The sequence below is a fragment of the Polyodon spathula genome, chromosome 10, assembly GCF_017654505.1.
Source record: "Polyodon spathula isolate WHYD16114869_AA chromosome 10, ASM1765450v1, whole genome shotgun sequence".
Classification (NCBI taxonomy): Eukaryota; Metazoa; Chordata; class Actinopteri; order Acipenseriformes; family Polyodontidae; genus Polyodon; species Polyodon spathula.
Window position 1 is genome coordinate 1,165,870 of NC_054543.1, and position 11,729 is coordinate 1,177,598.

Below are 11,729 nucleotides of genomic sequence, written 5' to 3' on the forward strand. Positions count from 1 at the left end.
AAGGATAAGGCTCTACATTTGTCACGGTCAGTCTTAATCTTCGCGGAAATCCGGGATCAAAGACATCAGCAGAAGCTCCTCGGATCTTGCTGGGAAGGTCAAGTTTAAAGTATTTTTTGCAAATTTTTTTTTTTTTTTTTTTAATTAAAGGATGAAGGGTCTCAGCGAGGTTGTGTTTGTCTATAAAGCAGTAAGCTGCAGAACGCTGCGTTTGCTTTTCTGGTGTTACTCCAACGCGTGTGGTTGTTTGTTTTATAACATAATTATGTTATAATTAATGAATATAATTCATTAATAATTATACATTTTAAGTATACTTAAGTTTGCATTATTTATGTATTTATTTTTTTATTCAAGCTACATGTTTATTTTTTTTTTCAAGTTTTCATATTTCTTTTAGCTGGTAGGAGAGGCTGCAACAGTTTCATTATTATTATTATATAAATCATGTCAACACATTGGTTAGCCTAGGTTTCAAAATATATAGACCGCCACCATAACAAACACTGGTGAATGCAGTGCTATTGGTGTATTACTGATGATAAAGAAAGCTGTTTATACTTGTAATATGTGTTGATAATATCAATACACAATATTACCACAATAACCATCTCTGTAAGAATTAGAAGTGTGTCTGGTGGGCAGAAATTATTTTGTCCGATTGGCAGAGCTGTTAGTAATACCAGTGTATTAGCAATTCCAAACCACAGCAGCTCATTGTCAGCCCAGTGAGAGGGGGTGAACATAAGCCCAGGCAAATTCTCACCCAATATTCCACACAGAGCACAAGAGGATTAGCCATGCCTGTAGCTAGGGTTAGACAAAAATGAGTAAGACATTGTATTTACTACATACTAAATGCTGGGTATTTGCTGTAGCAGGGCTGTGTGTGATAGAATACAAGTCTGCTTATGCTTAATTTGTTACATTTTAGCTAATTAAATTACTGAGATATTAGGCGGACAGTATATATTTGTGATGGTCAGCAAAGACAATTCCAGTGAATTGTAATCATTTAAGAGCTGAGTTGAAGTTATTCAACACCTGATCCCTTCTGATCCTCCAGAATCATCTGCCAGTCTCAAGCAGGTTTGCTTGTTTTTACACTTGTGCAACTTTGTAAACAAGTGGCAGATTACACAGCTGAAGTTCCAGTCAATTTCGGATTCTGAGCACCAATTTCTATATATAGAGGTAAAAGTTAGACAGTACAGTCTGGGTGGGGTACAAGTGGAAATCATTGGGTTCTGGTGCTTTGGGAAAAAAAACCCAAATAAGTCAACATGTCTGACCTGCAGTCAAGTTTTATTGCTTAAATAAGAGAAGCTGCGATGGTTCACTGGAACAGAAATAATCCAGAGACAAGCCCTCAGCCACCTCAGGACACTTGAACAAAGGATAAGGAGTAAGTAAAATTATTTTGAAACAGCTTGTAAACGTGACAGATTTGTGTGTTATGATCTGCTTTATGTGCCAACAGCTGTTTGTTCATGTCAGCTCCTGCCCAGAACAAAACCAGCTCCTCTGGTAAAATGATTCTCTCTCCCCCCTGGTTTCTTGTGTAAACCATAATGTTCCCTGTTTATTTGAACAGTAATAAAAAATAAAAACAATTTTAAAATTAAAAGAAAGTTTCTGCTTCAAGTGCCTGTCTCTCTTCCCCTTCAATACACAGGCATTACATACAGGGTTGCCAGATTTCTGCTGGGTTTACCGCCAAAAGTCACTTAAAAATAGCCCAATTACTTGTTTTAACTGAAAACAAGCTTATTATTAACACGCAGGCCTATGCATAAAAAAAATCAAACAATCAAAAGCTTTCGTAAGAAAAGATACTTGGTATATAATTTGATAAAAACTACAAGCCCCAGTCCAGCTCATCCACACGTCACTAGCAACAAATTCGTACGGAAGCTCTGAAGGGACAAATCAACATTCGTACCTGGCTAGCGACTGAATTACAGTGTGATCCTTTTATTGAAATACTAATGCTGCTACTGTATCCCCAACAATATTGTAAACATGAAAACAGTTTACATTTTTTAAAGCTATGCCACCAATCTACTTACATTATCAATCCGTGACTCCTTAATGTGTTTTTAAAGTAGCCCATGTCCGCGGGAAAACCGCAGACCTGACAACACTATAGTTATTAAAAATAATAACATAAAATATATAGAACAGGCTCCATATCAGAAATCCTTTTTCCAATCTCACCGTGACAGACACTCCCTATACAAGAATGCATGCATGCAATATTCATGACAGTTTCAAATGCACAGGAGCGGGTCTGAGCACAAGCATGGGGGCAGCTGCGTTCAGGGCAGAGATACCAGCAGAACAAATACAACTTCACTGCTGGTATTACTGATCATGCACAGTAAACAATCGTTATAAACTAGCTCTTAGCTTTAGATGACAACCTGAAAAAATTAAAATTAAATTGAAAATCCGATACACAAATAGGAAAAAACAAACAAACGCACACTTACTAGTGAAAGAATATTTTATTAACACTGCAACAACAAAACCCATAACATTCAGATCATTTTGTCCTGTACGTGTAATTCTGCAAGATCGTGGATAAAGGACGATAATTGCATACCTTGTTTTCCACCTGAGATTAGAGCTGTATCTAGATTTAGCATTTTAGTTCTGAAAGTCAACACTACAGTACTTACTACCATTCACCTGTGTTTTTACGTTGCTTTCTGTATGATTCTACAGAATTTGCTAATAGCGTGCACACACTGCTCTTCTGTTAAATGCTCAATCACTGATGTACTTGTTTATTTTTCAGCAATAAATGAAAATATCATTTTGAGAATGCACTTTTATTCTGAACAAACACCTCACCAAATAAAAGCATTCGCAGAATACAACCGCAACTAAACATTGTGTGCTGTACAAGCACTTCTCCTCCATGCTGTGCTGCCATTGCTCCTTAACCCTGCCCTGAAGGTTCACTAGAGGGTTTAGAGAATCTACATGCACAGACTTTCTCTGACCTCTCTCAGATAAAAGGCAGAGAGAAGCTACATGCTCAGACATTCTCTGACCACTTTCAGATAAAACCAGAAATGGGTTTAAACTGAAACAAAAACATCCCTGGACATAGTGAAAGGAGAATGGCATCTATGATCACATGGTTTGTAAACATGAAGCAAAATGATTTGTACTGTTGACGTGGCTAAAGTTGGCTATGAAAAGACTTTCATTGGACAACACTGCATTTCCAGCGTGCGGTACTGCTAATCTGCACTCGGACACACAGGAGCGGTACGCACTGCAGGGTACAGTAGTTGTCTCTACCACACCGTAGGCTATGTACTTGAATATAATTTACATATATGACCAAAAGTTTTGCATCTCCTAGTAGAGTATTAGGATGCAGACATAATTATGAAAAAACCTATATGAACATAATTTCGATATTTTATTTAACATCATGCAATCTAAGAAACTACAAAATGGTATCTCCAAAAATCTACCGGAAACTACAATAGTATTACAGCATTTCATCTTAGATTTTGAAATGCCACATTTTTCAATTTTTGGAAAACTAGAAAGCAGTGTGTAATTTCAATATGTCAACGTAACATTATTAATTCTACAGCATGTGATACAAAGTTTTTGCCCCCCCCCCATAATCTACTAAATAAAAACACTGGTTTGTTTTTCAATGTTTTTTCTGTCATCTATATGCAGGTGTACCAAATGAACGATCTGAGCTTAGCAAACAAAACACAATACGCTGACAGCCTACTAACGTGCTAGAAAATATATGCTTTCACAGCAAGTTATTTAGTAAAAATAGTAGTGAACTACAGAACGGCAGGAAGGATGCTTATCAGGGGTGATGTATAAAATACTGTCTTGCCTGTCCTTTTTATGAAATATGGGAGGGATCAAACACTTCAGGGTGCTTGGACACCTCTGTAGAAAAGAGTTTCATTCATGATTTTTCCTGGCAAGCACGTCTTGTCAGCACTTGGCTATGATTGGGTAATGCACTGACTGTGCGCTCTAGATCCGATCTGAGCGGTACCGCTCAGCGTCACCGCGGGACTAGCAGCATCATCCGGTGCCTGATCCGTCCAGCACCATATGAAAGCAATGGCAGCGACACAGGCAGCAAAATGCCTTGCGTGCTGCGCCTGCCTGCCTGTCTGTCCCGGGCTAAACGGAATCATAGAATACAGCGGAGTACCAAATAGGAAGACAATGGTATGTGTGTCATATATATATGTTTACCTATGGGCAAGTCGCAGACCAATCCCCCTCTCCAGAGGACAGTAAATGGATTACGTGGAAAAATCATGACATCTAAAAAGTCACCTGAACATGGCAGCCATGTAGGCCACCAACACCTTCAGTGTGCATGTTTAACTGAACCCTTTAACAGTCGCTGCTTCGAAGGATGTCCGAGTTAGAAGGGTCTGAACACGAGGCAGCAGCAACTTTGAAAAATTACAAAAGCGGTCATTTAAAAAAAAAAAAAAAGATTATATATATATTTAGAACCATGGTTTACAAACCTTTGAGATTCCACATACTGTACCAAAAGAATATTTATAAATATTTAAGAAAGGTAAAATACTGCCTTACTTTTTGGCTCAGGCGTGCACAGCAACACTTTGTCTGCAATAACAATAACATTATGTTTTCTTTTCTTTTTTAAAATGATTACAATATGGCACATTGAAGCTTGATTTTTGTATTAAAAAATCAAGAAAATAAAATCTTATAAGGTATATATACCGGTGGTCGTTGGAGCGGCAGTGCAGTTTGTTAAATCCTCCACAGTCGTCTGAGCTACACTCTTGGGAGTAGTACTTCTACGATTGGATTTTGATAAATCCTCCACAATCATTTGAGCCACATTAACAGACTCATCCTCTGCACAGCTGTTCTGGTGAACTGTGTGCAAATCCCCATGAAACTCCTGCACTGATGCAAATGCCTTCCTGCCTTGCAACAGTGTTTTAAAGTGCTCTACAGACGACTGTGGCCACTCTCCAGGGCTCTCTCTTTGTGCTGCTTGGAGAAAGAAAAAAAAGTCACACAGACACAGACACAGACACAGACACAGACACACAGAATATACTGTGGTTGCATATAATTTACATGTGTATTCAACATTTTAACAGTACCTGCAAGTGCATACTTCACAACTTGAAAAGGGAGCTCCAAGTGCTTTTCTTGAATGGGGAGAATGCTGGAACATTCAACACTTTCTGAATTTCCATAATCTGCATAAATAACCCTTGCAGCAGTGTCAAATGTCCCCAGAACAATAGCTCTGTACCAGTTCTTATCACCTAATAGCAAAGACAAAAGCATGCAAGTTTAATACATTTAAATCACCTGGATTAAATGTTGTTTAAAATTTAACTAGCGAAGGGTCTCTCTGCCAGTATGGCATTACTGAAAGCCTACACAATATTACAAGGTTTTCCAGCTTCTCTCATAGGATAGTTAATTGTAAAAACCACCCAAGGAATGGTTTGTCTGCCAGCCTGGAGTGGCGATGGCATCCTAACACCACAAAGCAGCCAGCATATTGTATTCAGATTCTCTTTTAGTCACCAAGCATCTTCTTTGAAAGATAAGCAGTCGCACTACAACAATATGGAAGCAAATGTCACCTTAATATATCACTGAATCCAAGATAGTTTCTTTGTTATGGGGGGTGGAGGTGACCTAGGCACATAGCCTTAGTATAATTTTAACCCTTATTTCAAAGGCTTCCCAACCCCGTGATCTACTTAAGCTGGACCCTATTGTGATTACAAGTCACTAAAGACAGCAAATTTGCAAAGACGATACACAGTGCTGTGTGTCAGCTTGCCCACCAGAATGAACACGCCCCCTGGGAACAGGGAGACGCTACGGTTACACTGCTTCATGACATATAATTAAAAAGGTACAGACAAATATAATTACCAGCTGCTTCTAAATTCCAATAATGTGTACAGACTGTACTGCACATCCATGAGGCGTGCATTCTCCAACTTTGGAAAATGTAACCCTTGCTGTTTAGTGGAACTTGTAACCAGAACCTTTCTGGTGTGCAGGTACTTGAACAAGCAGTGGTTTACCCAGTGAAAAGCAGATCAGAATCATTCCAGACAGGAACCAGGTAGAACTTAGAGTTTCTAACAGAACGAGTGGCGATGCAGACTTTGACTATTTGTTTTTTTAATTAATTGCATTGCAACCCTCATTTTAAAACAATATGTTTTTTGTTTGTTTTTTAAATGACAAAATTACATATTCATTACAAATTACATATTCAAAAGATAACCTCTTAACAACATGAGGCATCATCATTTTTCTCTTCAAACATGACGACTAGGAGAATCAGATTCTTGAGTATAAAGAAATGTTTCTGTATTTAAATGTAACTTGTGCGATTAACTGATTACTGAAGATTAACCCAAGCTGAAAATGCAAGACTCTAGGCACCAGTCTATTAAAGCCTAGTGCGGAAAACCAAACTACACTTTACTACCTCACTCTGACTTAAAGATATATCTCCTACTAACGGGACTGGAGGTGATTATTATGCCATGAAATACAGTACTTTAGCCATGACACTGGCGTGAACTTTAAAGAAAACTGCAGAAACTTTCACGTAGTTAAAAAACATGATCCGACACCACCCAGTGGGAAGTTTCTGAAAGTGCAGGTCACTGAAAATCCTTAAGACTTACACACCTGTGTGAGGAGTAGCTGGTGGTGCAGCCACTGGTGTTTCAGCAATGTTGGCATTCTCTGTAACAGCCAGTTCTTCAGCAACCAGTATGCTGGCAATTCTCTGCTCCTTCCACCTCATCTCAATGCCAAATCCACTCTTCTTCTAGGACACTACTTGAACGTCAGGCTGAGTCCCCCTTGTGAGGGCCTGGAACCTCGCAATCGCATCCTTGGTCCAGTCTTTTTGTACAGGTTTAATACCTGAAATTATTACATATTGCAAGCTAAACACTGTGCACTATATATATAAAAAAGTTCAACACATCAGTCAATAGAAGATTCTGGTTTGGTAAAAAAAAAAAGAAGAAACACCAGTGTAGCAATTCAATCTGAAAGGTCTAAGGACACAAATCAGTGCACAGGGGTCCACATGTTAAAGAAAGACCCTGGAAACTGTTAAAATGAGGTAGATACCACTGTTACCTATTTACTTCTTTACAACAACTTCGTCCCAAATTGTACTCCTGTAACAGTCAAGAATAGCTCCTTTTCTATAACCCTACTGCATTCTGTATAAGAAACTATAGTACCTGCCAGCCAGCACTTGACTGCTTGAAACGGATGCTTCAAATATTTCGCAACAATGGGACGAAGCTGGTCAGCTGCTAACTCACACGTTTCCATAATCCACAAAGTAAACCTTTGCCTTCCCATTAGCTGCAACTTCCTTTACCATTGCACGGTACCAGTTACTATCACCTGCAGGAATTCAAGACACTGTTGTTAGTCAAGTCTTTTTCTTCCCCATTTTGCTTTGGCTCAGAAGGCAGCCACAAGGGCAAACCAAAGTTGTTGCTTGCAAACATTACTTAGACCTTAGGCCTGTAAAAAAAAAGATTTTATTTTAATTTAAAAAGATCACGTATTTAATTTTTCCATAACTGATGACCGGTTTATTGTATGCTCTATATTCTTTATGGTCTGGTGTATGTAGATATTTACCTGGGAAAACGGCACAGCAAGGTTCTCCGACAGCAGGTGTGAATAGCTTGCTCTCTGCACGGCAGTGTCGTGATAACTCCACACTCAACTCATTCAGCGCCGGCAGGACTAAAAAGATACCAGCAATACATTTTCTATTATTCTCAAAACATTTGAATATCTTTACTGTATACAAAAGAGTACCACAAAAAAAATAAAAAATAAAAAGCAAAGTTTGTATTAAACCCAAATGTAACCAGATAGGTCTACGGGAGACCAGGAGTCTGTAAGAAGTCTATGTGTTCAACACAATCAATTAATAGGAGGTCCACATTTAGAACGAGGACCCCAAAAACAGTTCTGTGCATACTGGTGCTTAAACTTTTGAAATCTGATTTAAGTACAATATACCCTGGCTCTATGGTAAGACAGCAATGCAACATGTCACATAACAGGACACTCAGCAAAGGGATGTACAAGCTTCACAACTGAATCAGCTTTGTGTTTTTTACTCCTCCTCCTCCTCCTCCTCCGTCGGCAGCAGCAGCGTATCCTGTTGCTATGAGCAATTCAGCAATACCAGCTTGCGGATCACTGTGCTCATCGCACAGCTCAACCAGCGCTTTTCTTTCTTTCCGGCCAGCCACTTTGGCTTGAAGAAATTTACTGCTACTTCTTCATTATCAGAACAGCTTTGGGTGTCCAAACGCCCAATATTGGCTTTACACCTTGAGAAAAGAAAATCATTACTGGTATACAGCAGAAAATATTAAATCACATTTAATTCTTATAGTATTCATGGAAGTCCAAAGAGTTCCTCCTCTTAACACCCAAGCCTGTTTCATTCAGGTAGTAGAAGAGATACACATGTAACGTACCTAAAACCCTTGAGTAAACTGACAGACTTTCTTACACAAGCCGAAAGCTGTAACAATGCAGGGTATTTTAACATTCAAACACCAAGGCAATGTGCTTTATACAGACACTTAACCAAACGAACAAACCTGCCAGTGCACAAGGGATTGCCTGAATAGGTAACTGCAAAAACTTTTCAGAGACGAATCTGATCCACACTCAGCTCTTCACAATTTCCAAAATCAGTGTATCCCACGCAAACCTTGCCCTTCGAGGTGTAGCTTAAAACAGTGGCACTGTACCACTGGTTGTCCTCTACAAAAGAAGCCTCATACACATACCGCAATGCACAGTGCAGATGCTATGACTATATTGGCTTTAAGATGAGTGTCAAGATACCAGAATATGCAATGCTATTATTATATATATATATATATAAATAAAACATGCATTTAGTGGTAGAGTAAAAATATTCACTCTCTCCAGTTGGGGTTTAAAATTAATATTAAAACCCAGTGCAAAATTAATTATCATCATTATGAATAACAATATGGGCTCAGTCTAGTAGTCTCTTGCTGTACTTGTCAGGTGCCTGATAAGAAGGTAGATGTCACTGAAGTGCCACTCCACATGGGCCCCCAGGCAAGATCAGCAAGATCCAAACCAGCGAGCTCCTGGTCATGTGACTCGCCCTGTAACTATACAGACGTGCATTTATTGGATGAGCACTGGGGATCCAGTCAATTATTATCCTTAAATAACACATGCTACATCCCACTTCTGTGCAGGCCCTTGTTTCATGTTAAACTACCTGTAAACTGTGAACAGCGAGTGGTTCCTCGGGCAGGCCTGAAATCCACAGAAGCAGATGTTTGCAGACCATGTTTTCCAGGCCTATCTGCAGTTCCTGGATTACACCTGTTAAAATTAAAGTCTTTTTAAACTATTCTACAAATCTTAAAAATGTGATACGTATTTTGACAAAGCTTTATCTCAGAGCCATTAACAGACTTAAAAAAAAAAAAATGCAGCAACTGAACCCCTCCAAAGCAAAGGCATTTAAAAAAGAGAGCTTCTTGAACAGACATACACTTCTTACCTGTTGGGTAAGATCAGCAATAGATCCTGATACTAACTTGCATTCTGTAGCTGCTGAAGGATGAAATCATCCGGCGAAGTCACGTGTGTAACAACAGAAACAAACGTTTCATCAATGCAAAGGGTAATTGGCTCAGGAAACAAAGTTTGGTTCTTCTCCTCATTCCTTTCATGGACGTTGCTTTTATAGTTTTCTAAAGCCGTGTTCAAAATGGTATCTACAGTAAAACAAATGTAATCAAGTCTTAATGTCCGGCATTATTAAAAAGAGACACATTCTTAAATAAGCAGGAGCTTAGGAGCTGAAACTTACTAATATCACACTCAGCCTAGCTCTTCTTGCATCTTCCTCCTTCGCTGCATATCCTTGTTCTATCAGATAACTGTCTAACTGTTTTCCTGTAACAAAGTTTAAAGACCTTGCTGTAAACGAGACATTGTCCAAGAATCTTTGTTTCAACGTTTTCACAAAAACATGTTGCTGTTGTTTACATGGTACACACATGCCCAATGGCTCTGCCCCATGCACAGCCTGATCACAGTTACAACATTTTATATATATCTTTTTTTAATCTTTCAGCCTCTGATTAAAGAGGTAGGTGATCTATTACCATGTGGAATAAGTTCTTGTAACACATGTTCGTGCAATGCTTCATCAATTTAGGCAACGCTGACATATCCTTGTATTTCATTAACATCTCACTTTTAAGTGAGGGTAAAACTGCTCATTAAAAACAAGACAGTAGCACATACCTATTTTAGGGAGAGTGACATGAACAGCGAAAGATGCCTCCCCATGCAACATCTCCGTAGTGCTTATTTGGCAGGCTTGCCCCAGAAGCATCTGTCTTGCTGAATTACAGCACTCTTCACTCCATGTGCCTCTGACAGGAACCAGCTGAGCAACCCTGCACTGCACAGCCTGCCCAAGATACACTGGTACAAAAACACACCAGTGCCAGGGTGGACCTGGAGAGCCACATTCCTGCAGGCTTTGTGGGGATCTCATATCTCAAATCGATCCACCAGCCTTGATTTATAGACTGGAGTACAAAAGACCAATTGGTAACACACTCAAAATCAGGACAAGATTTACTGTAGTCTTTTAAAAAAGATTTTCTTCATTTTATTAGTTAAAATATGTTTTTTACTAAACCGAGCAAACAAACAAGCAAAAAAGTAGTAGTTCTAGTAGGCGTTTCGACACAGCAGGTCTTCGTCAGGTTCATCGTCATTACACATACCGGATTCTGTTAACACCCCGGCTCGCCCCACCTCAACTTTTAGCTGATGGTCAAATTTTCACCATTAATTTCCAGTTTTTAATAACCATGTGCAAAATGCCCAAGCGGAAATATTGCAGCTCATGTGAATAGAAAAAAAAAATGTGTAGAAGTAGTTGCTCTGTGCGTTGAATGATTCTGGGTTATGGTTATCTTCGGTTCAGACGATGAAGACGTGGAGTACGGTGGTTTTGGATCAGATGATACAGAGTCTGCAGTCGGATTGATTATGCTTTCCTGTTATTACGCTACAATTCAGATGCAAGAGCTTGTAACAGGCACCATTTTGCATTGAACATTTTAATGCTATAGTGCTACTTTGGAAGTTACTTTATCACTTCATGTTGTTTTTTCACTCGACATGGCAATTTCTTACTTGTACAGACTATGTTACTATAACCACTACGGTACTGTATTTACACTGCACAGAATAGTCTCAGTACTTGTTGGTTTAATGAAAACAGCCCAGTTGACAGCTAGAATAAAATGCTATTTTTGTACGTATGCTGGCGTGTAGCTAATTTCACGCCATAATCTCTGTGATTTCCAACCTCAAACTGACAACGCATATACCCTAGTTAACTGTATATTGTGTAAAAACATTACTTTCTGTAAAATCTACATTGGTGTATCAGTACAATTTAACTTACCACCAGGAGTCTTGCAAATGTACTTAATTAACCGCGCACGGTGCTGGTTCAAACATTTCGGGGGGAAGGCCTCGTGCATTTCTTCACTCTGTCCCTTTGGTTGTCAGTTCAGTGACAGTTCAGCTGTCATCTTGCTAAATCACATGCACTTTTTAATATGCAT

General features: G+C 39.0%; 1 protein-coding gene across 1 annotated transcript; it reads right to left on the minus strand.

Annotated features, from left to right (window-relative positions):
* Positions 1-3,920: 3,920 nt before the first annotated feature.
* On the minus strand, positions 3,921-6,959 carry LOC121321424 (tudor domain-containing protein 1-like). Its single transcript, XM_041260366.1, has 3 exons — positions 6,721-6,959; positions 5,154-5,321; positions 3,921-5,037 (listed from the first exon to the last, which is right to left on the minus strand). The coding sequence occupies exons 1-3, from the start codon at positions 6,836-6,838 to the stop codon at positions 4,745-4,747; spliced, it is 579 nt and encodes a 192-aa protein (XP_041116300.1). The 5' UTR covers positions 6,839-6,959; the 3' UTR covers positions 3,921-4,744.
* Between the last annotated feature and the right edge of the window lie 4,770 nt (positions 6,960-11,729).